General features: G+C 37.1%; 1 protein-coding gene across 1 annotated transcript; it reads right to left on the bottom strand.

Moving 5' to 3' along the window:
• Positions 1-1,271: 1,271 nt before the first annotated feature.
• Positions 1,272-20,938, bottom strand: esr2a (estrogen receptor 2a). Its single transcript, XM_041975747.1, has 9 exons — positions 20,770-20,938; positions 12,546-13,371; positions 11,995-12,161; positions 10,761-10,877; positions 9,567-9,875; positions 7,731-7,869; positions 7,203-7,336; positions 3,624-3,807; positions 1,272-3,467 (listed from the first exon to the last, which is right to left on the bottom strand). The coding sequence occupies exons 2-9, from the start codon at positions 12,926-12,928 to the stop codon at positions 3,221-3,223; spliced, it is 1,680 nt and encodes a 559-aa protein (XP_041831681.1). The 5' UTR covers positions 12,929-13,371; positions 20,770-20,938; the 3' UTR covers positions 1,272-3,220.
• Positions 20,939-21,676: the final 738 nt, after the last annotated feature.

The raw sequence follows: 21,676 nt of genomic DNA, 5'->3' as shown, positions 1-21,676 counted from the left end.
TTACCTTTTCTTAGGTGCAATTCAACTGTGCAACAAAAGGAGACAAAAACACTATAAAAGAGATTTGTTTTCCATTGATATTTCAATAGTATCACCATCATATGTTGAATAGAAATGCCCAAAATACAGTGTAATCTGATGCACCAAACTAGTTAAAAGCAGCATTACTCAGTTAAGTTAAAATCTGCAATCTGATAAAGTCTAATCCTAACTTACTCTCCACTTATTAGATTAAATGTGCTCTAGAGAAATGGTTCTCAAACTTTTTATCAGATTTCCACCCTTTTACACTTTAAACCAGGGGTGTCTGTTTACATTTTAGTTCAGAAGCCACAAGCAGTGCAATTCCATCTCAAATGAGCTGGAACAGTAAAATAACAACATAACCTATAAATAAGGAAAACTCAAATGTCTTACTATGTTTTAGTGCAAAGATGATTTCTTTTTTTTCCCCTCAGTTTGGATTTTGCTAGTGTTTCTAAACCAGCAATTGTCTCACAGTGTGACGGTAATGATATTTTTAGTGTTTAGTTGTAAAAACTAGAGTCTAGCAGGTTAAAGTTCAGATGCAATTGCTCAGACATTAACCCTCCAGCTTTCTTGATCATTTGCAGCCTGGATAAACACCTTCAATAACTGAAAGAAAAACCAACACTCTTTCACTTATAAGTTTACAGGCTTGGACATTTATTATTAAAAGTTTTTTTTTGTTGTTGTTTTTTTAGAACATATCAACATTTTCTACACACAGTGATGATACAGATTCTTGCGTGATGATAAGAGGAAAGATGAAAGGCAGACATGATGATGACCAACCAAGTGATGCTAATTGTCAAAGCTGCTTTGTGTCTGTAGCCAGTGTGAAATACAAAAATATTCCCTTTTTGTCTTCAAGCAAAACTTGCCATGTGAGTGCTGTGTTGTCTCAAAAGTAACAGTGGTGATGATTCTTCACAGAAAGCAAAATGAGTGTGAGCAGGTGATGTAAAGCGCCCCTCAGTGGCCAACCAGAGGTCTGTTGTAACATAACAACTGGAAAACTATGTTTTGTTTTGTCTTTGTCAGTTTTTTTGTCTTATCAAGCATCCACTTTTACTTTTACTGATTTTTTCTGTGCTGCTCATTCTAAGAAAGACAAAACAAACAAAACAAAAGTAACTTTTGGTGAAATTCTTTTGACACTAATCAGGTTTGAGTTTACACAATTGCAGATATGATGCTGATGTGTGTAAAATGATAACCTATGCATTAATCCCAATTTGCACCATGGGGCCCGAAATCTGTAGAGATCATATACGGAAAAATACAAAGCATAAAGCCTGTTTTTTGTGGGTTTTTTTTTTTTGTTTTTTTTCCCCCTTTTTCTAAAGAGACCTGCCAGTGGTTTAAATTCACAGTTTAAGTTTCTTCAATATACCACTGGTTGACAACACTTCAGGGCATCATTGACACTCACCTGCTAGTTACAGTACACCACCAATACAAAGTATTCCCAGGCTTTATGAAAACTGTACATACTCTGATTAGTCAGTTTAAAAAGTCTCAGCATTATAATTTACAGCCTGTAAGCATGACTGATTACTTTTGCATGGACAGCAATATTCAGATATGTACCTGATTACAAGAGTATTTCCATATTAACAGCATTTTCTGAACCCAAATAAGGCCACCTTTTTGAGTGATACTTTGGTTCTGAACATGTTGAAAGTAAAATGCAGGACACAGGGGACATCAGACAATACTCGCTAATATATAAACAAGAGGACGAATGGACTGATCAGCAACAACTTCTGGGATTAAGGTCAGTAGTTTAAGATTACAGTCAATGTAAATGTAAATGTATTTAGACTTAGTCAGACTTTCTTACAGTCATGGTTGAAAGTTTTTGAAGCTGTTAGAATTTTCTTTATTTCTGCATAAATGCAACTGAAATTATATTTAAGTGTGAGAGGGTGTCCAGTTTTATTTAAAGAACAGAGATCTATTAAAGTTTTTGAAAAATACGTATGTGGGTTTTTGGACTCCACAACACTTCCACTTAGACACAGATTGAGCACAAATGGGAAATTCATGGCTCTCTTCCTTTGAAGTGGTCGATCAACAAAAGGTCAGGGACAGCAAAAAAAAAGGAGAGTGAAACCGAAGCCTTATGAAGCAGTGAATCACTTTGACACGTCTATCGTGAAAAAGACCCACTGCTTCAAAGAATTTGGTACAGTCAAACGGCATCATCTCCTGGCTGTGTGTGTATGCAATGCATTTGATTACTTCTTGCTGTCTTGGGTCTTTGTAGTTCATGTTTGACTCAGTGTTTAATAAAGGTTATCTTCTTAATCTGTGTTACTGTTAAAAGGGGCTATAAGGTTACTTTGATTTAAAAGAAGTTTATGGTTGAAGAAAAGGAAGCTTATGCAACTGAGATAGTAATGGTGTAACTATATTTTCAAAGCAACGAGACCCTGACAAGGCCACCCTCTTCAAAATTCCAGTGAAGCAGTTTGATTCATGTTGCACACACATCTGACGTAATGAGGCATCGGTTGGTGTGTTCACATGACTTTTGGCATTTTGAAGCAACGTATTGAAACAGTGCTCACAAAAATAACAGACGTGCTTGAGGATAACATTACTAAGAGCAAGACAAGTGACAGCCTGTGTGTTCACAAAGGCTAAAAAAAAAACTTAAGACCTCTGCAACACTGGCTCATTTGCAGCTAAAATCAAGCCAGAGGGCAGTCTGATAAATGTTATGTGGACAGATAAAAATTTTTTCTTCAAATACAAAACCTTATGTTTTGAGAAAGGAAAAAAGGTGCTTTTTAACATGATACTTTGGGGAATTCTGTGAAAAACTTATAGTTTTGAGTCATATTTATGCAGAAATAGTTTGCTGTGAAGGCGTGAGCTGTGATGTTTGATGCCACGCCCCAATGTGCAGAACATTTAAGCTAATCGAGCGCCACTGGTCGAGTTCCCAGTTTGGTAGCTGTTCATGTTCTCCAGGTATATGGTTGAAAGCAACAAATCCTGCAAGTTTATCTGATAGCTTCAACTTCATAGATGTTAAATCACTAAAAATAATGCACAGTGTGTTCAAAGATTCACCAGGGATAGATTAGAGAAGCCAGCTCTCAATCTTTGCAGATTGTTCTGTAAAGCACCTCATCAATCCTGTGTACTGGTTTTGTGCAGAGCATTGAGAAGTCATTGCATCTGAATTCTAATCTGAATACTGGCTTTCACCTCCAGCTCCAGCGCTGGTGGGAGTCCAAGTGTTTGAGGGGCCACTGTTAGAGCTGTGGGGCTCAGCAGACACCTCTGTCTGATCCATGGACTCCGCTGGAGGAGGCCGGCGAGGCAGACGGGAGCTGTGCATGATGTGGGCATCCAGCATCTCCAGCAGCAGGTCGTACAAAGGCACCATGTTCTTCATCTTCATGCAGTGCAGGTGGTCCATGCCTTTGTTACTGTGAATGGAGAATCAATGGAATTATAGCAATATTTTTGTGTAGCATTATTTGAAGACAGGTCAATAAATTCTTAAGCAGGAATTCACACATAAATAACAAGGTCTAGAAACAATCAAAATGCAAGCATTAACATGTTGTAGAAGGTCTTGTTACCTGACATGGCGGATATGTGAGAGCAGCATGAGCAGGTGGGCAAGGCGGGTGTACTGCTGGCGAAAAGTGAGCCCAGTTTTGGCGATGGCCCACACCAGAGCATCCGTCACAGCATCCAGAAGCCGCAGGAGCTTGGAGCGACTCTGCAGCTCCTCATTGCCCTCAGAGGAGCTGAGGCACATGTCTGGTGGCACACAAAGACCAGAAATCATACAAGTGCACCAACAAAAGATGAGTTGTGTAGTGGACTGAGGGCTCTGTACAGCAGGTGGAGATGTTTGGCATGCACTGCACACACAAACATCACAACAAAGCTTTGTGTTTAAGAATGCACATCATGCACTGCGCAAAGGGCACCAAGTGCTGGGGGGGGGGGGGGGGGGGGTAAGACAATTTAGTTAATAATGACTCTGAATCACTGCATATCTAACGTTAAAGTCAAACCTCTAATTCTGTTAACAGCATTTTTATTTCCAAATGGCTAGCAATGCCACGATTGTGGAAAGAAAAGCTGAACATTGACCTTTACTGGTTGTATCACTTGGTCCATTATCAGAAAACAAGCATATGTTGGACCAGTAAATAGAACCAAAAGCTGCAAGGTTAATTCTATACAGGAATCTTGATTTGTTACAGAAGTGACTTCAAAATTCTGCTGTTAGTTCACAAAGCCCTGAATGGTTTAGGGCTAAAATACATTCAAACAGATCCCTCAGGTCATCAGGATCAGGTACTTTCTGTTCCCAGAGTCAGAACATGGAGAGGCAGCATTCAGCTTTTATGCTCCTCACATGTGGAACAAACTCCCAGAAAACTGCAGGTCTGCTGAAACTCTCAGCAGTTTTAAACCAGGGTTATAAACTTTTTTATTTGCTGCCTTTTATCAAAAATTCCTCACACTGTAACTTGTATTTCTTGCATTTTATCTATTTTATTTTAGCCTTTTTCTGTTATTTCATTTCTTTTATTTCTTTTTAAAGTTAGTTTTTAATGCACTTAATGCTTTTAATGTTTTATGTAAAGCTCTTTGAATTGTCTTGTACATGAAATGTGCTATACAAATAAACTCGCCTTGCCTTACAATGTGGACATTGAAATCAAATTTATTAAGCAGAAGCAAGTCAGAAACTAAAGCATCTAAACGGAATTCAGTCTTGAACACAACATACAAATAGCATATTGGGATATTACAGAGTATGCACACTGCCTGGAAGTGTGTTTATGTTAACTTATACAGACCTTTAAATGATATTTTTTATGGAAAATATTTAATGCAAACCCAACTTACTTTCAACAAATAGAATCCAGAAACAGCCAGAATCCTGAAATACTCTTTAAAGCTAGATACTGTTATTTATGGTTCTCTCTCATTCTTTCAAAAATCTAACGCTTGACTGCCCAAAAACTCTCTCTCTCATGTTGTAAATTCAAAGTGGAACATATCAGATATCAGATGCTCCACATGTTGTGCCCAATGTTCCTTCCAAAAATGCAAAGCACGCCAAAACTCTCGATCTGCTGGTGCTCTGCAGTGTCAGCACTGGTTTTCTGACTCTGTGTTAGTTTTGCTCCCTCTGCTCTGCAAAGGCTGTAACTCAGAGAGGTCTGCAACTGTGTTTCCTAAAGTAAAATTAATGACATGTGGTTATAAAGTCTAGATATTAACTTCAGCAGTCTGTTTTATGGCTTATGGGAAATAGCACTATCAGAGATTAAATTGTAATATGCCATCTGTCAGAACATTTTATCACTTATATTTATACCTTTGTTCATTGCAGATATTATAATACGGGGTCTCATTATTAAGTCCTGGAACATTATTGTACCCCGTCACTCTATTTTTTTATTTTTTTTTCTCTATGGTTTTTATGTGTGTTATTTGTTTTCTATTTATCATGTCAACAGTTTCAGGTATATATCTGTCTTTGAGCTGTGATTTGATTTTACAACAGAAATAGTCCAACGACAACAGGGGTTACCAAAGAGCATAAAACTCTACTGTGGCTTTAAAATCCTGGGTGCAACCGCTCTTATGAACAAATTTGTTCTTATATCCTACTTACAAACCTTTTAAAAAGATTGTCACATTAACAAAAACCTTCGTATCTTGGAATTGTTCTTAGGTAAGAACAAATCCTACGAACACTCAGTAGTACTTGTACAAACATTTCACTTCTGATATGTTTGAAGAAAATAAGCATTTGTGTTTTGATGTTCAAATAGTGGCCTTTCTGTGTGGAGTTTGGATGTTCTCTCTGTGTATGCGTGGGTTCTCTGTAGGTATTCCAGCTTACTCCCACTGTCCAAACCATGCATGTGAGGTTAATTGCTCACTCTAAATTCTCCTTAGGAGTGAGTGTGAATGGTTATTTGTCTCTGTGTTGGCTCTGCGATGGACTGGTGACCTTTCCAGGGTGTATCCTGCCTCTCATCTGTTAATTGCTGAGACATGCTCCAGCTTCCCAGTGACCATTAATATTGGAAGAAGCCGTATAGAAAATGAATGAATGAATGAGGCCCACTGCTCTTACTTTAGTACGTTCATACTACTTCAACCAAATCTTTTCCATCATATTTCCATCAGCAGCTCAGATGACTTGTGGCATAACACAGGGGTCTCACATAAAGATTACTGAGCTGTTTTTGTCCCAATTTTCCCCCTTTCCAAACAAGGACAGCAAACACATGATTATCTTATGTCTTATAATATTATCCTAAAATATTATCCTGTGGTTTACAGGTGTGTTAAAAGCAAATTTGCCCAGACAATCGACTCCGAAATGGGTCGCAAATATTAAACTTGTTCAATGTTTACTACCAAATAACTTCACGTGTGTGGAAAGCCAACGACTCCTGAAGTGTAACGTGAAACGAAATGTAGCCAATCAGAGAGCGAGCTGACTGGGGTACAAGGAAGGATATAAAGTTCATGTTCACACTGTCTCCAGTCTGTTTTTTTTATTTTTTTCAGGCTTTTTCTAACAATAATTGCAAGATCACCATCATTACTTCATTATGTTGTTGTTTTCCCGGTTGTTGCCATGGTTCTTCTTTGTTTTTCCGGTTGTTGCTATGTTTCTTTTTGGTTTTTGTTAGATTACGTTTGATCAGATTTCTGGCTCGGAGGACTAGATTCTTGTTCAGCTAAGACAGAATCTTAATGTGTGTGGTATTCTGTGCTGACACCACATACAGTACGATCAATCTGTGGCCAAGATCACTTCTTGGCCAGCTGATTCAGGACTATAACTTACATTACCAATTTTATACAGATAACACTCAGAGGTTCATGCCTCTAAAACCTCCTGAGTGTTACAGTGGCTTTGTCCAATTTCTATCTACTCCACAGAGTCTCAAACTGTACAAAGCATATATGTTTTCTTTTTGCAGGTGTTTTACAAACCATGTGTTGACTCACTTGGATTACTTGCTGAGCCACCAATGAAAACACTAAAACCTTGTTTTTCTTGAACTAATAACTCATGGATTTTTTTTTATCACATCTACGCACATGCAGTACATCACACACAGAAAGGACCTTGCAAGTGAATGTCCGCCCACACAAACACGGTTACTCACTGGAGTTAAGGAGTATCATGGCCTTGAGGCAGACATATTCCTCCCTCTGCAGCTTGAGCTCTCTCACTCTGGATGTGGCAGCTATTAGCATGTCAAAGATCTCCACAAAGCCCTGTACACGGCACCCCTCCTCTCTGCCACAGAAATACACAAATACAAGCAGTTTAACATCTTCATGAAGATCTTTAACTCTTGTTTTTTATCCAGACAGATTTTTTTTTTCTTAAACACTGATCGCAGCTGATCACTAATCCCACAAGACATTAAAATATGCCCTGGAGTGTACTCGTGTAACAGATAACCTCTGTCCTTGCACACAGATTTTAAACTCAATCTTCCCATTTCAACCATGCACTAAAGCAGCCATAATTTTGCTTATATAATCCAGGACATGTTGTCCAGCTTTTGGAAACTAATAAAAAAAGACACCAAAAAAAAAAAGCAAGAAATAAATCTACATTTTTTGTCAATTTTTTTCTGTATTCACAAGTAAAAACTTTAATTGTGCAAGAGAAATAGTGGTGATACCTGCTCAGGCTGAGGTCCGGAGAGAAGATGAGTTTCCCTGGATGGTCGACCGACCTCCACATCAGTCCAATCATCAGCACCTCCAGCCAGCAGCACTCCAACAGGTGTACCTGGTCCAAGAGACTGAGCTCAACGAACCCTGAGGAGCAGATACAATCTAACACTTAATAACAGGTCATAAGGTCCATGTTGCTTCATGCAAGTTCACATCAAAGGAAGTTATTCCCTCCCTGAGAAGACTTTCTTCCTTTATTCAACATCACCATAAAATTTGTGTAATAATTGTGGGCCTGCCAGAGTGAGACCTTTAGGAGACAGCAGCTAAAGCAGAGTGGAGTCCAAGACATAGGAGACCACAAGCAGTGCTGCAGCAGTCGACACAACTTCATGTAGTAGACATGAGATCACAATTAGATGAAAACAAAGGTTTGATAATGTAATGAAACTAAAGCAGTTTAAAGCTAACAGTATAATTTCTTAATCTAGTTTACCCTAAAGTAAAAGGCCATTGAGGACATATAAATGCCACCATAGCCTCATGTACTGAATTCCCAATCACCATTTACTTTTAGGCTTATCTATATTTTATAAACCTTGTTTATGAATCCTTTTTTATAAGCATTCATAAACCCTGATTGCAATTATACATCCCTGCTGCCAATCTTCACTCTACCTCATAAAAATGTCACTCTGCTAGACTAACATCAGATACATGGGAAGCAACTGAAATGCTCTGAGCTCACTATCATGTTCATGAAACCAGTTTGAGACAACCTTTGCTTTGCGACTTGGAGCATTAAGCCAACCGCAGCCATTAGATGTTTGAGTCATGAAGGACTGGACATGGTCAATGTCATACTTAATATAAAAATATATATAATAATAATGTATAATATAATGAGGAGAAAGTATATAAATGAGACACTTCAGGGTAAAAGGGTTACACAAAATCTGCCAGGCTAGACGTGTCTGAAGTGGCTGCATGGTATTCGTTCAGAACTTTCTGCAGCACAGATCTGCACAATAACTATTATGTCACAGTTCACTGCCAGACTTCAGTTACAACACTGCTACACCGGACCCTACATATATATATATATATATATACACACATGTATATATATATATACACACACATGTATATATATACACACACATACATACATACATATATATATATATATATATATATATTCATGATTGAGAACTGCATATTGCTCTTAAATTGTTTTCAATCTTATCTTATAACTTCTTAGAATCTTTGAAAAATACACATGGATCACTGTTTAAAATTCTTTTGTTTGATTTGTTTATACAAATTGAGTATAATATTAGACACTAAAAGACAAATATTAGAAAACCCATTCAATCAAGAAAAAAAAAAAAAGGAGTACCACTCTGAGGGCAATAAAGAACAAAAGAATTGAAGATCTGTAAATGCTGTTTTGTGAGATGTTTGTAGAAACAACTTTTAGGAATAGGATCACACTTATTATGTAATGCAAGAACAAATAAAGACAAGTAAATCAACCTTAATAAAGCAAACAAAAGGAGGCAAGCTGATTTCACAATAACCATGCCAGAGAACAAGAATTTGTAAGTATTTCCTAAATGGAAATTAATTAAGAACAAAGGGCATCAGAGTGAAACCAAAGTTGCTCATTTTTTTCTATCCAAGTAACTCAGAATAACAATTTTATTGCTAGAAAATGGGAACAGCATTTGACCCACCTGATAATTAGATGTCAGTAATTATTTAACGAAACTGCTTTAAGCTCTCCTCTGAGATGAACATGGGCATATGCATACACTTTATACCCACCCACCCACACACACCTGGAATCTTCTTGGCCCAGCTGATCATGTGAACCAGCTCTTTATCAGCCAGGTTAGTGAGCGACATCATCACATCTGATTCTGTCAGCGGCCTCTTTATGTCCTTCATGAGGTAGGTCTCTGGTGGCTCTGCCTCCATTATTCGCTCAATCAGCTGCTCCGGGGTCAGTGCAGTTGGTTGGGGCCCATTTAACAAGCTCTCTGCTGGTTCGGTTACCACTTTTGGTCCATTTGTTTTTCCCTGTGAGGACATACGGGTCACTCGCCTGGCTGGTGTGCTCCTGTAGTTTCCACGCTCTTTGCGAATACCTAAGAAAAACAATGTAAGCAGCAAGTTACTGCTGATGTTTACAATTATTCCCAGCCCTTTAGTTTCCCCTGCTGGTAAAACAAAAAACCAAAAAAACACAAGGTGGCACACGCAACTGAGAAGATCTTGCAGTGTAGTTCTGCTTTTAAAGAAAAAAAAATTACAATGGATCAACAGGCTGTATCCACCTACATGTCTGTATTAAAACTCTTCATGCAATAATAAAAAAAAAAAAGGAAAAATGTAATTGTGGGAATATCAGTGGAAACACAAAAGATACAGAAGGAGTCACAACATTAAAATTATGCCACAGACATGCCCAGAGCATAATCTGCTCTGATAAACAGGTATTTAAGGCTCTATTTCAGACTTGCCACAAGGGTTGTCAATACGTCTGGGTCTTGTGAGAACGCTCAGACAGTGTCAAGGGAACTGTCTGATGTCAGCCTCTATGGATGGCGCCAAAGAAAACAACCTTTATTTGCTCTTTTGCACTAAAATGCAAAACTGAACATTGCTAAAGAACTTTGAAGAAACCTGCTGAATAATGAAAACATACTCTTTGCTCATGTGAAAGAAAGTAATTTTGATATTACCACAGCAACCACACAGTTCTAAATGAAACACTGAGGGGGAAGTGAGATGATGTGGGACTGCATGAAAGTAAATGCAATTAGAGGACATTAACAGATGGCACTGTGAATGCACTGTGAAAGTACTAGATTAAAACTACCTGCTAAAATGTCATTTTCTTTCCTTTGTTAGTCTTCCAGTTTTTAATTTATTTTTCCAAAATGTTTTGCACTTCAAGACATTAAATGAAAACAATGACCACCATGGTGTAAAAATTTCTGAAGGACAGAACAAACATTTAAAATACTAACCACATTTGGTCATGCCAACTTCATAGCATTTACGAAGGCGACATGCCTGGCAGCTCTTGCGGCGGTTCTTGTCTATAGTGCATTGATTAGTTGCTGGGCAGATGTAGTCATTGTGTCCTGAAACAAACAAGAACAAAGAAATTTACGACAAAGAAAAGGAGGCAAAAAGGAGAAACTGCAAGAACATGGCCAAAAACAAGAAGCCAGGCAGTGTCAGAACTTTACATAATCCAGCCAACAACAAGAATAATATGACCCACTGCATCCCTTCATCAAGGGCCCGACAGACCTGACAAACAAATTCTCACTCAATACCACACGGGCCTTGTGTTGCATCAGTCCAACATCAGCAGCTGCAAAAAGACACTGATGGAAAGCTTTCTCTGGGATCAGTTCACGTTTGTTCACCCTGTCACTGTACCATGAAGTCCACAAAGTCTTAGGCAGCCAGTGCAAAAACTACATTCATACAGCAGATTTCAGCCACAGAAATATCATAGAAGAAAAGAAAAACAGAGGCTACAGCATAAAATTATGAATCAGAAAAGATGTACTTTGTTCTGAATTTCTGATTTACTGTAGCAAGACTGGACAAAACTACGCAAGTTACGTGATAGATGCACATACACATGCATGCAGTGAGGAATCAAGAACTAATTTCCCAGTGACATTTCCACAAAAGTACAGGTACTCAACTATGTGTCTGAGCTTGTTATATAAAGCAAAGCCGTGCTTTGAGCTTAATGCTAACAATATCACACCATGCCCACCATCTCAGTTTAGCATGATAGCATGCTAATACTCGCTAGTTAGCATTAAGCACACATTTATTAATTCATTATTTATACCACTTAGTCCAATTCAGGGTTGGTGGGGGGAAGCACTTTCGGGGAAAAAGGCCTTCTCCTCCTCGATCTAACCAAGGAGTTTTAGTGCCTACATCTCACCAAACTGTGACTAAAACATTCTTAAGTCGAGGCTTTAAAAAAAAAAATAGGTCAATACAAAACACATTTACAATAGAACTTTCATTCTGTTCGACATTTTTAAATAAAAACCATTTGATTAATCTAAATCTCTTTTTATTAATCAAAATCAACATTTTAACTGGATGAGTTCTGAATGAAGTACATGCAAGTTTGGATGGTAGTGTTCTCGTGAAAGCAGAAGAGTGTAAAGTAAAATAATTTTGTAATGTACCTAATTAAAGATGATGCGTGATTTTGTGTCTCACCTTGGATGCTCCTCTTGAAGAAGGCCTTACAGCCCTCACATGACCACACTCCGTAGTGGTAGCCTGAAGCGTAGTCATGACACACTGCACAGTAGTGGAGGTCTGCCTTTCCACCCGATGACACCACACCTTCCTCGCTCTCCTGCGAGCGCCTCCTCACACTCTTACTAACAAACACTTTGAGTCATGATTTGCTTCCAAAACAACACAGTCGACTAAGAATTACCTAAAGTATTGAATATAAGGAAGCCATTGGCACAAGAGTATGATTACAGATCATATTGACTTTGTTAAGCAGTTACACTTTGATGAAAACTTTGAAAGAACATGAAGATCATTTCTTTAGAACAGAGAAATATTTCATTATACTTCTATAGAATCATGAAGCCCAAATTTGAGTATTTCACAGAGAAAACTTAAATATTTGAGTCTTGATATTTCTATACAACTAATATTTGGGCTGTCCAGGAAAAAAAGATTAAAATGATGCTTCTATAAAATTCTTCCTAAACCCAAGTTATAGCTGTTTAGGAAATGATGCATCATCCTACCTGGTTGTTAAAACTCCATCCCATGGGCTCTGATGTGGCTGGCTGTGCTGGGACCGGGTCTGAGAGTGGTGCAGCGGTATGGATGACCCTACATGGCTATGGCTGGGCCAGAATAAAGAAGCACTTAGAGACTGATGGACAGTGGGACACTCTGAAATGCTGGGACCAGCATAGCTGAAGATAGTTGGACTGTAGAAGGGTATGGTGGTAAAGTCGTGGCCGATGTCAGTGTATGGGGAGGGGATGCAGATGGGCTGACTGGTTTCATGTGACAGACCAGGGGAGGAGGAGCTGAGAGCTGGAGTCCTGCCAACTCTACTGGAGTCCACCTCCTGGAGCTGCAAGAGGGGTTGATGCTTCTCTTGAGACGAGGCGGAGGCCATCGTATGAGACGCTCTCAGTATCACTAAAATTACTACATCATCAGCAAAGACGGGAGCTTAAGACAGTTATATTTTCCCCTGATGTCAAGTTTACTGCAGTAATTTCATTATCTACAAGCACTGGAGTTTTCCCTGGAAAAAATGACCCCAGATCCACATCCACAAACTGGGAGAGTTTTTGCTCCTTGTGAACTCACATGGTGAATCTTTAGGACTAATGAATGTGTCAAATGAAACGTCTTATTTTGTTTTCACTGCTCAGTGTAACATATCAGTGTTGCAACACATCACATAATCAATCCACGTGACAGTGAGCCCGTGAGAGGGGTTTGTTTAAATCGGAGGAGAAAAAGAATTTCCAGTTTTCAGTCTCATTCCAGCCGTGCCTTACACCAAAGTGTGGCAGCACGATTCCAAGTATGAGATCTGTTGGAGATTTCCACCTGGATGAAAGAGAGAAAACACAAGCTTACTACTAAAGTACTGGACATGAGCTGCAAAGCCACACTTCTTTCAAGTGACATCAGTTTTGTTGTAAAAACTCCAAAAAAGGTTGGAAACTTATAAAACATTGTTATTTACAACAAAGTATAGAAAAAATATGGAACGTTTAAAATGAGATGGCAGCAACTAATCTTTAAAAAGTAGAGATGTGAAGAAAGGAACATCTGGAGGAATGTGTTGCAACTAATCAAGTTAAAAGGGGGGCAAGTCATTAATATGATAACGATAAATGGAGCACTTTAGAGAGGCCAAGTCTCTCAGGAGAAAAGCTGGGCAGAAGTTCAACAACCTGAAAAGAGTTGTAGAGCAACTCTTAGAAAATGTTGGTATTGTAAAATTGTGAAGACTGAATACTTTAAAATCAAAAAAACAATACTGTCATATTAGGAGAATTAGGAGACATCTCTGGGGTAAAAGGACACAGCCTACAAACTTCAGGCCTTTTTGTGGCATTCCGTTAAAAATGGACATGATTCCTTTGTGAAAACAACTTCATCGGAACAGGAACCCTTCGGAAAGTCACTGTGTAGGAACCTATAGTTCACTATGACATCAACAAATGCATGTTAAATCTCTACCATGCAAATAAGAAGCCATTATAGAGCATCATCTACAAAAGTTGCCATCTTCTCTGGATCACAGCTCACTTAAAATGGACCGAGGTCAAGTGCAAATATTATATGGTCAAATAAAGTGATAAATGAAATTCATTTGGGAAATTCTCTACACTACATCCTCTTGATATGCAAGGCAATGCTAAACTGCATCCATTACAACAATTTGGTTTATATCACAAAGTTCTGGAAGTGTTTCTTCATAGTCTCACAAATATTTTCAGTAGGTCAGGTCGGCCAGTTTAATACCAATACTCATATACCAGAGCAACACTGCTGCAATAAATGCAAACTGTGGTTTGGCATCATGTAATGCCAATAAGCGATATATATCCTAATTAAGAAACAAATTAAATAAAAAACAACATCATGCGGATGGCAGCATATATTAATCTAAAAAATCTCAATGTCAAATTGAAGTTTCAGGTATAATCATTAATAATCATTACGTATTATTTCTAATAAAGCCAAAGGCTGGTTTATGTTAATAAATAAATAAATAAAGTTCATAGCATTGCAACCACTTCATGTCTGGATGTCTTTCTTGTTTTAAATGCCCCATCCACCTAGACTGAAATCAATCTTGACGTTAGGATGGAACAAAATGATAGAAAACTAAATATAAAATTGATAATTCCCAACAAACTCATAAAAGCATATTAATTACTCTATTTTTAAATAGAGTATAAAGTAATAGAAGTTTAGTTTTTTTTTTTTTTATGGATTCAAGCAGGTAAAAACTATTTAAAGTACATAAATACAGAAAATAATTATTTATGCTGTGTTAAAATACTTAGTTACCTTATTGAAACCTCTGATAATAGATAATGGTTGTTGAACTGCACACAAACAAGTTGTTTTTATTTATTTTATTTTTATGCGTATCAGTGAATACAGTGACAACCTGTTGAATTGTTAAACTACCTGCATACACAATGCATTGCAGGATGGTGAACTCTTCCTTTCCTTTACACCTGAAAGACTCTCTGAGAAGCTTTTATATTCTACCAAGTGTTTGGATCAAATTCAAAGTGAAACTACCAATAAAACATGTTCTCTACCATTTTACCAGGATTAAAAAAAGATTTGAAAAACAGCTGCATTATTCCCAGCGTATTTGGAAAAGTGTAGTAGCAATCAGTCAATGGACTGTGGAATTTGACGTATTTCTTTGAGTGCAGAGCTGTGTTGAAAAAATGACGAGAGGAAATGGTGAACAGGATTTACGACGTCCTGAACGCAGACAGATGGTAATTGAATAAATGCAGAGAACATTTACATACCAAACCCTTGTGCAGTGTAAGGCCATGTTGGTTTACTTTTACAACAATCTGATACAGCAGATGCAGCAGAGTTAATCAGTCCTGCATGGCAGGAGTCTGTCTTCTGTCGAAGCTGGCACACAATGTCTCTACCTTTCTGGCAGAAAGCGCTCCCGTTAGTCATTATTTTACCCTTAGGAAAAGCAGAACCATTAATCTCTGCAAATAGCTGAGAGAAGCTTTGGTTTGTTAAAAAAACAGAAGTCAACAATCTGTAAAAGTAACTGAAGTGTGGTGCAGAGAGTTTATAAAAGGCATTGCTGAAAATTAACAGTAAATTCATGAACCTGCAAGTGATCATTAATTGCTTTGATGCCAAAGTGCAAAAATGAATTTCCATTTTTAGGATATCAAATTGAACCAAAAAAAATCACTTGCATGCAGTCATTTCAAGCATAAATATCTTCAAGAACTTGCATAAAATATGACCTATGTAAAATAAAACACTACAATCTTTAATGTGCATTGTTTACATTCTTAAGGTTGCTGCTGTGAATACTTTCTATCTACATCCTAACGACTGAATGCTGTATTACAGCATCACTGAGCAGTTTATGTATCTTCACACTTTGACCCAATTTAACACAAATTCCTACAGATGTAGCATCAGGTTATGCTTATTATTTGCAAATGTTTCACTATATTATTTTTAGACAGAAGGGGAAAAGAAAATATAAAGATTGGCATTTTTAGTTTTCTTCTAGAAATTTTTATAATTGGAAAAAAAAAAATAAAAAAAAATACATCAACGTAACTAACCCTTCTGACATTATAAACGAAAGCACAGGTCCTGCTAACTTTACACTGAATGCATGGTTCTCTACCGATTAGTTAAGCTGGAACGAATCGACAATTCTTTACAATTTCCTGAAAAAAAAAAAGTTGAACATAAAAGTTGGAAATGGGCTGCATACAAATGAATTTATGGCTAAATATGTGAACAAGTCTTAAATAAATTTGGTTTACTAAAAGATAGAAATACAGCTCAGAAAATGGTCATACAAGTGAATAAATATTTGTCAGACTTGGGGTTAATGTTTGAAACTTCTCTTAGAGAGAAGATAAACATCACTTCAAGTAAAGAGTAAGTAATCATTGTGCTGATCGGCAAGACTTTGCTTTCCCCCTCTACTCTTCTGTGTGTTTAAGCTTGTTTGTTCTTAAAGAGAAAATAACCAAACAAACTGCAACCAGACACATGAAAAAAGCTGATGATAAAGTGAAGGTGGTGGAGACAAAATTGGAGCTAAAAAGAAATTGAAGACTGAAATATAACAAACACATTGTGAATTAAATCCATCTCCATGTTATCTGGCTGAGTCACCTCAAATTCTGCAGAAACATCAGTTTGTGCAGTTTTGAAATGAAATTCTAGTTTGTTTTTTTTCTTTTGTTTTGTTTTGTTTTTTTTATGTACTGTGAACACAACAAGCTCATATGCATCATGTGTAGGACTGCACAATATACAAAAAATGCTATAATTTACTTGTGTACATGTTCTAAATCTACAAAAAAGTAGCATGCACAGGTGCAGAGATACTGTAATGCAGTCTTTGTTAATACACCTGAGTTCAGCAACAAGTATATTTAATTATTTGTAAGTCATATCTTTGAAGTTATTTTTCAATGATGTTGCATAATGAATATTTTTCTAATATCAAGCAGCCTTATTTATGTAAAGTATGTAAAGTAGCTGAAAATGTATTTTAACTTGAAATAGTTACAGTAATGTTGCAGATACGTTACAACCAGCTTTAAATACCAGCCAGCACTGGGAGGATGGTTTTACCTCAAACTTCTGGAGGTTTATCATTTCTTTCCCAACATGTGGGCTGATGAAAAGCCAGGAAATCAAAGAGTTAGATATTCTCTGTTTGAAGTTTAATTACACTGCTTGCCGGCTCATCTGTTTCCACCGATACGTGGGGAATGATTGATGATAAAAAGTACTACAGCGGAACACAAAAAGTCTGAATTTCTACATAAAACCCAGGTGTAAAGAATGCACAATTAAACAAAATCTTTAATAATATTAGGGTGTCGGAGACAAATGGAAAAGCTGCATGCTTCTAAAATGAAGCAAAGTCACTGGACCAAACAGCTTCTTTAACTGGTTTGTTTCAGAGTCTCCGGTGACCTTGAGCCTGCAGCCGATCATCTTCCTCCAAAGAAAAAAAAAAAAAAAAGAAAGAGTTACTTTAAGAGAGTTTGTGGCAAGCTTTTGGTCTTTTAATTACAGCCTTGGACTAAACACAGATGTGGATGAGTTTTTGTTTCCTTTGAAGCTTTGACCTTGCATTCAGCCTTCCTCGTTGTCATGCTCTGCAGAAGCTGGCAAAACCACTGTGGGAGAAAACCTCCCTTCTCCTGCACGGTGATGCTCATCCTGCTGCTAACATCAACTCACACAGAGTAGTTTTTGAAAAAAAAATGTCAATAGTAGCTGAACTTAAGCAGTTTTAAGACTCTCTGATCAAAATATTTCAGCATTATAGTCACGGAGACATTAAGAGAAAAAAAAATTAATATTTACAAGTTATATATCTTTCCTACAAAATCCAAACCAACATTTTATGGCTTCAAACCTATGAGGCAGTTAAAGTAACTATAGAAACCCCAAAGAAACAAATGTGATGCTAAATCATGTCTCAGTAATCTAAACAACGGAGAAAGTCACGCAAAAACATCTTTGTTTCTTCAGGTTTGTTATCCATTTAAGTGACAGTAAATTAATCTTTTAGAGACACTTTAGTCCACAACAAATGATGTTTCCTCTCCATGATAAACTTAAAAAATGTTTAAGAGTACAAACTGACTTTTACATGTTTTTATATTTTTTAAACATAAACTGACCATTTGGACACCCTGATGAATCAGAGTTTGCAAACATTAATGGAGCATATACATCCTCTTGTCGATATACCCTCCATAAAATCAAAGCCTACTGTAGTCAAATCAGTAGGAGAAAGAAAGAAAGAACTGTTTCTGGCCATCAGCTGGATAACACAAAAGCTCAAGGCCATGTCATTTTCCCATCCTCAAATCTCCCTGCCTCTTCAAGCGGAAGCGGATGGAAAGCAGCTGAGCGGAAAGAAACTGTACATCTTACACAGTAAGGGTGTAAAAGTGAGGATGGGAGGACACAGCCAAACAATGTGAAAAATAAATAGAAATGAAAATATTACTTTGAGCCTTCCAGCATCAACGCAGCTGCAAAGCCTTCCGCATTCATTCAGCTTCAGATTTTTGGGTTCATCACTGCAGACCGGAGCTCGTCCAACTTATGTAGACTGGTTGGTGACGGTTCATGCAGCATCACACAAGCTGTTTAAAACTGTTTCTTTTACACACTACAGGGATAATCTCTGAAATCACTGTCATCGAAAACGAGTCCGAACCTACTTTATATTTCCACTCTGACACATTAGTATCTGTAGTTGTTATGAGCAGCAGCTACAGTAACGACGACCACAGCTGGAGCCGCAGGACAGACAACGGACAAGTGATCTGGATTAAATCTGCCTGATTAAAATATCAGAAAGCATTAAAAGAAGTGTTTTCTCCATGTGAACTAAACTGATATAAACAAGAAAAATCACAGTAATTACAGCTCTGTTCATCACAAGAACCATTATCTTGTTTTCTTTCAAGATTTCTTATTTGAAATTAGCTCTCAAGAGGCAGCAACTGAAGTTTAAATGGTTCATTCTGAATTCGTGAATAATGAAATTCTAAGAGAACAAGAGATCATTACTTAATTTAGGAAAGAGTAAATATTACTTCCTTACTGCACAACAAAAACTGAACAGCAGTGGAAATCAACTACATTTATTTATGTACTGCGCCTACAGTTTACAGCTGTTTGTGCTTTACTTGAGTATTTCCAACTTCTGCAACTTCACTATTAAGAGTAAATACTGTATTTTAATGCAAAAGGTCCATGCAAATAATAACCGACATTTGGTTCTATTTTAGAAGTCATTTAAATGTATTTATTATTTTTATTTATGTAATCTAGCTTTTATGGATTATTGCATCGTGCCTCCTGACTCCTCATGCTGCTTTGATGTGAATTTCCTATTTGTGGAGGAGAAAATACCAATACATCTAAACTTTCTTTTTTAATTTAATAAAAAAAAACTTTTTTTATCTTAAAGGGAAAATTCATCTATAAACATTAAGTGGTTCAATATCTTTTACAAGCTTTGACATCAAATGATGTCAACTATGAGCCATATTCACGATTTACACAAATTCAAGCACCATTTCTTAGCGTTTTTAAGTTATTTGTTTATTTGTTTTTTTAATTTTCCTTTTTCCATACACACTCTCACACAAATCTGTGAAAATGTGAGTTCATTTCAAAATGTGGAGTAAGGGATAAAACCTCAGACTTTCAAGCTGACAGATGGCTGATCTACCACAGAGCTGTGTTTTTACACAGCTTCTCTTTGGGTCACAAGTGATTTTCAGGTCATTGTAATAATTACATCATTATTTTAAATCAGCTTTTAGCTACAGAAAAGGCAAAATAAATAAATCCCTGTTGTTTTTCTGCAGAACAAGTTCAACATGACCAACTTTAGACCAACAATGTAAAACAGTTTACAATTATCAATAAAATAGAAACAGAAAATGCCCCCCTTTTTTTTACAATAAAATTTTTTTTCCTCTTCTTCTTTTTCCCAATCAGTGACTAAAATAATGTTCAGAGGAAAGTGCCTTTAACCAAAGAAAAAACTGCATCAAAAAGATTCAAAACAGAAAAGAACGTCATGGATCATTGAGCTTTATTCAGAAAATGTAGTTTAATTTTTTGCACTCACACCTCAGACCCCTGCTTGAATCAATTAGCCTCAAAAAATTAAAGAACCAATGAGTTAATCAGTAAAATCTGCTATCAGATAGATAGTTGATGCTGGGAGAAGGAAACTGTTCCTGCGAACACATGATAAGTGCTTTTTGAAGTGTTCACATTACACTTGTTTAAATATAAAAAAATCTCAAAACACATTAGGGATTCATTCCCTGAGAAAGCCCAGAACAATCAATGATCTACACAGAAAACAAGGAAAAAATAAATTCACTGCATTATTATGCATGTGGACAAATAAATTCTATTACTGAATATTAGAGGGGATTTTTAGAAGCTACTTAAATTCAGATGATAATGCAGATGAGATGTTAAAAAAAACAACACTGATTTAACCCTTGACCTGGTAATGATTTTTTGCCTGAGTTTACTCTGCTACCTATTTCGCAGGCCGGGTTTGATCTGATCTGATCTGATCTGCAGGCCTTTAACAAGAAGCCTGAATATTTGACTTCAAATCTGAGGCACAGCTCAGACTTTAATGTAAAGCGCACATCGCCTGCTTCGTAAACATGAGACTGTCCTTACCTGTTGCTCTTGGAGCAGCAGCCGCAGGAGAAAGTTGTCAGAGTGACAGACTGAAGTCCCGCTTCCGGAGAGCGAAACCGGGCGCGAGAAGCGCAGCCGTGACCCGCAGAAAGTCCGAGCGCCGAGTTAAGTTCATCCGTCTGTCACAGCGAGCTGATAAAAAGACCAGTTACAGCTCAGAGATCAGCTGCGTTAAAGAAAATAAAGGGTGTAAAGTGAGACGTAGCAAGACGCGCACATCCGGTTTATTCCTTCAAAATAATATTACCTTGTCTCAGGAAACAGGAAAATTCACCAATGAAAACATTTAAGGCACCAAATTAGTCAAGAAATTTTACGTATTGTTGTCCACAACAACATATATATATATATATATATATATATATATAAAATAATTCTATAAAGTTATATTTTAAAATATTTCTTTAATTGTGGATCCTTGAGCCTGTCAAAGAAGAATTATTGTCACTGCTTAGGAAGGTTCTATTTATCTATCTAGCTATCTATCTGTCTGTCTGTCTGTCTGTCATACATATTATATAAGAAAAAACACATAACACACCAAAACTAATGTTGGAAAATGTTTAATGTTGCTTGTCTTGTTATAATGCAATTTTCTACTAACAGCCTTAAGACCTGGTAACAGTACTCCCTACAGCACCAGCCTACCCTAGCAGGACAATAGTGGAGATGTTTTAAAAAAAAAAAAAAACCATTGTGCTTTCAAAACTTATACACCAATCTAATCTAATGTATCTGCAGAGAGCAAGCCTGATTCAGAAAGACTCCACTCCACAACTAACAGAGTCCAAGGATCTACTGCTAACACTCTAAAAGGAAATCCACTGATGTTTTTTATCCTCATCCTGACTGGTCAGATGGTCAGAGCTGTTTTTCAGCATGAGGA

The sequence above is a fragment of the Melanotaenia boesemani genome, chromosome 22, assembly GCF_017639745.1.
Source record: "Melanotaenia boesemani isolate fMelBoe1 chromosome 22, fMelBoe1.pri, whole genome shotgun sequence".
Lineage (NCBI taxonomy): Eukaryota > Metazoa > Chordata > Actinopteri > Atheriniformes > Melanotaeniidae > Melanotaenia > Melanotaenia boesemani.
This window is presented reverse-complemented; position numbering and strand designations above follow the sequence as displayed.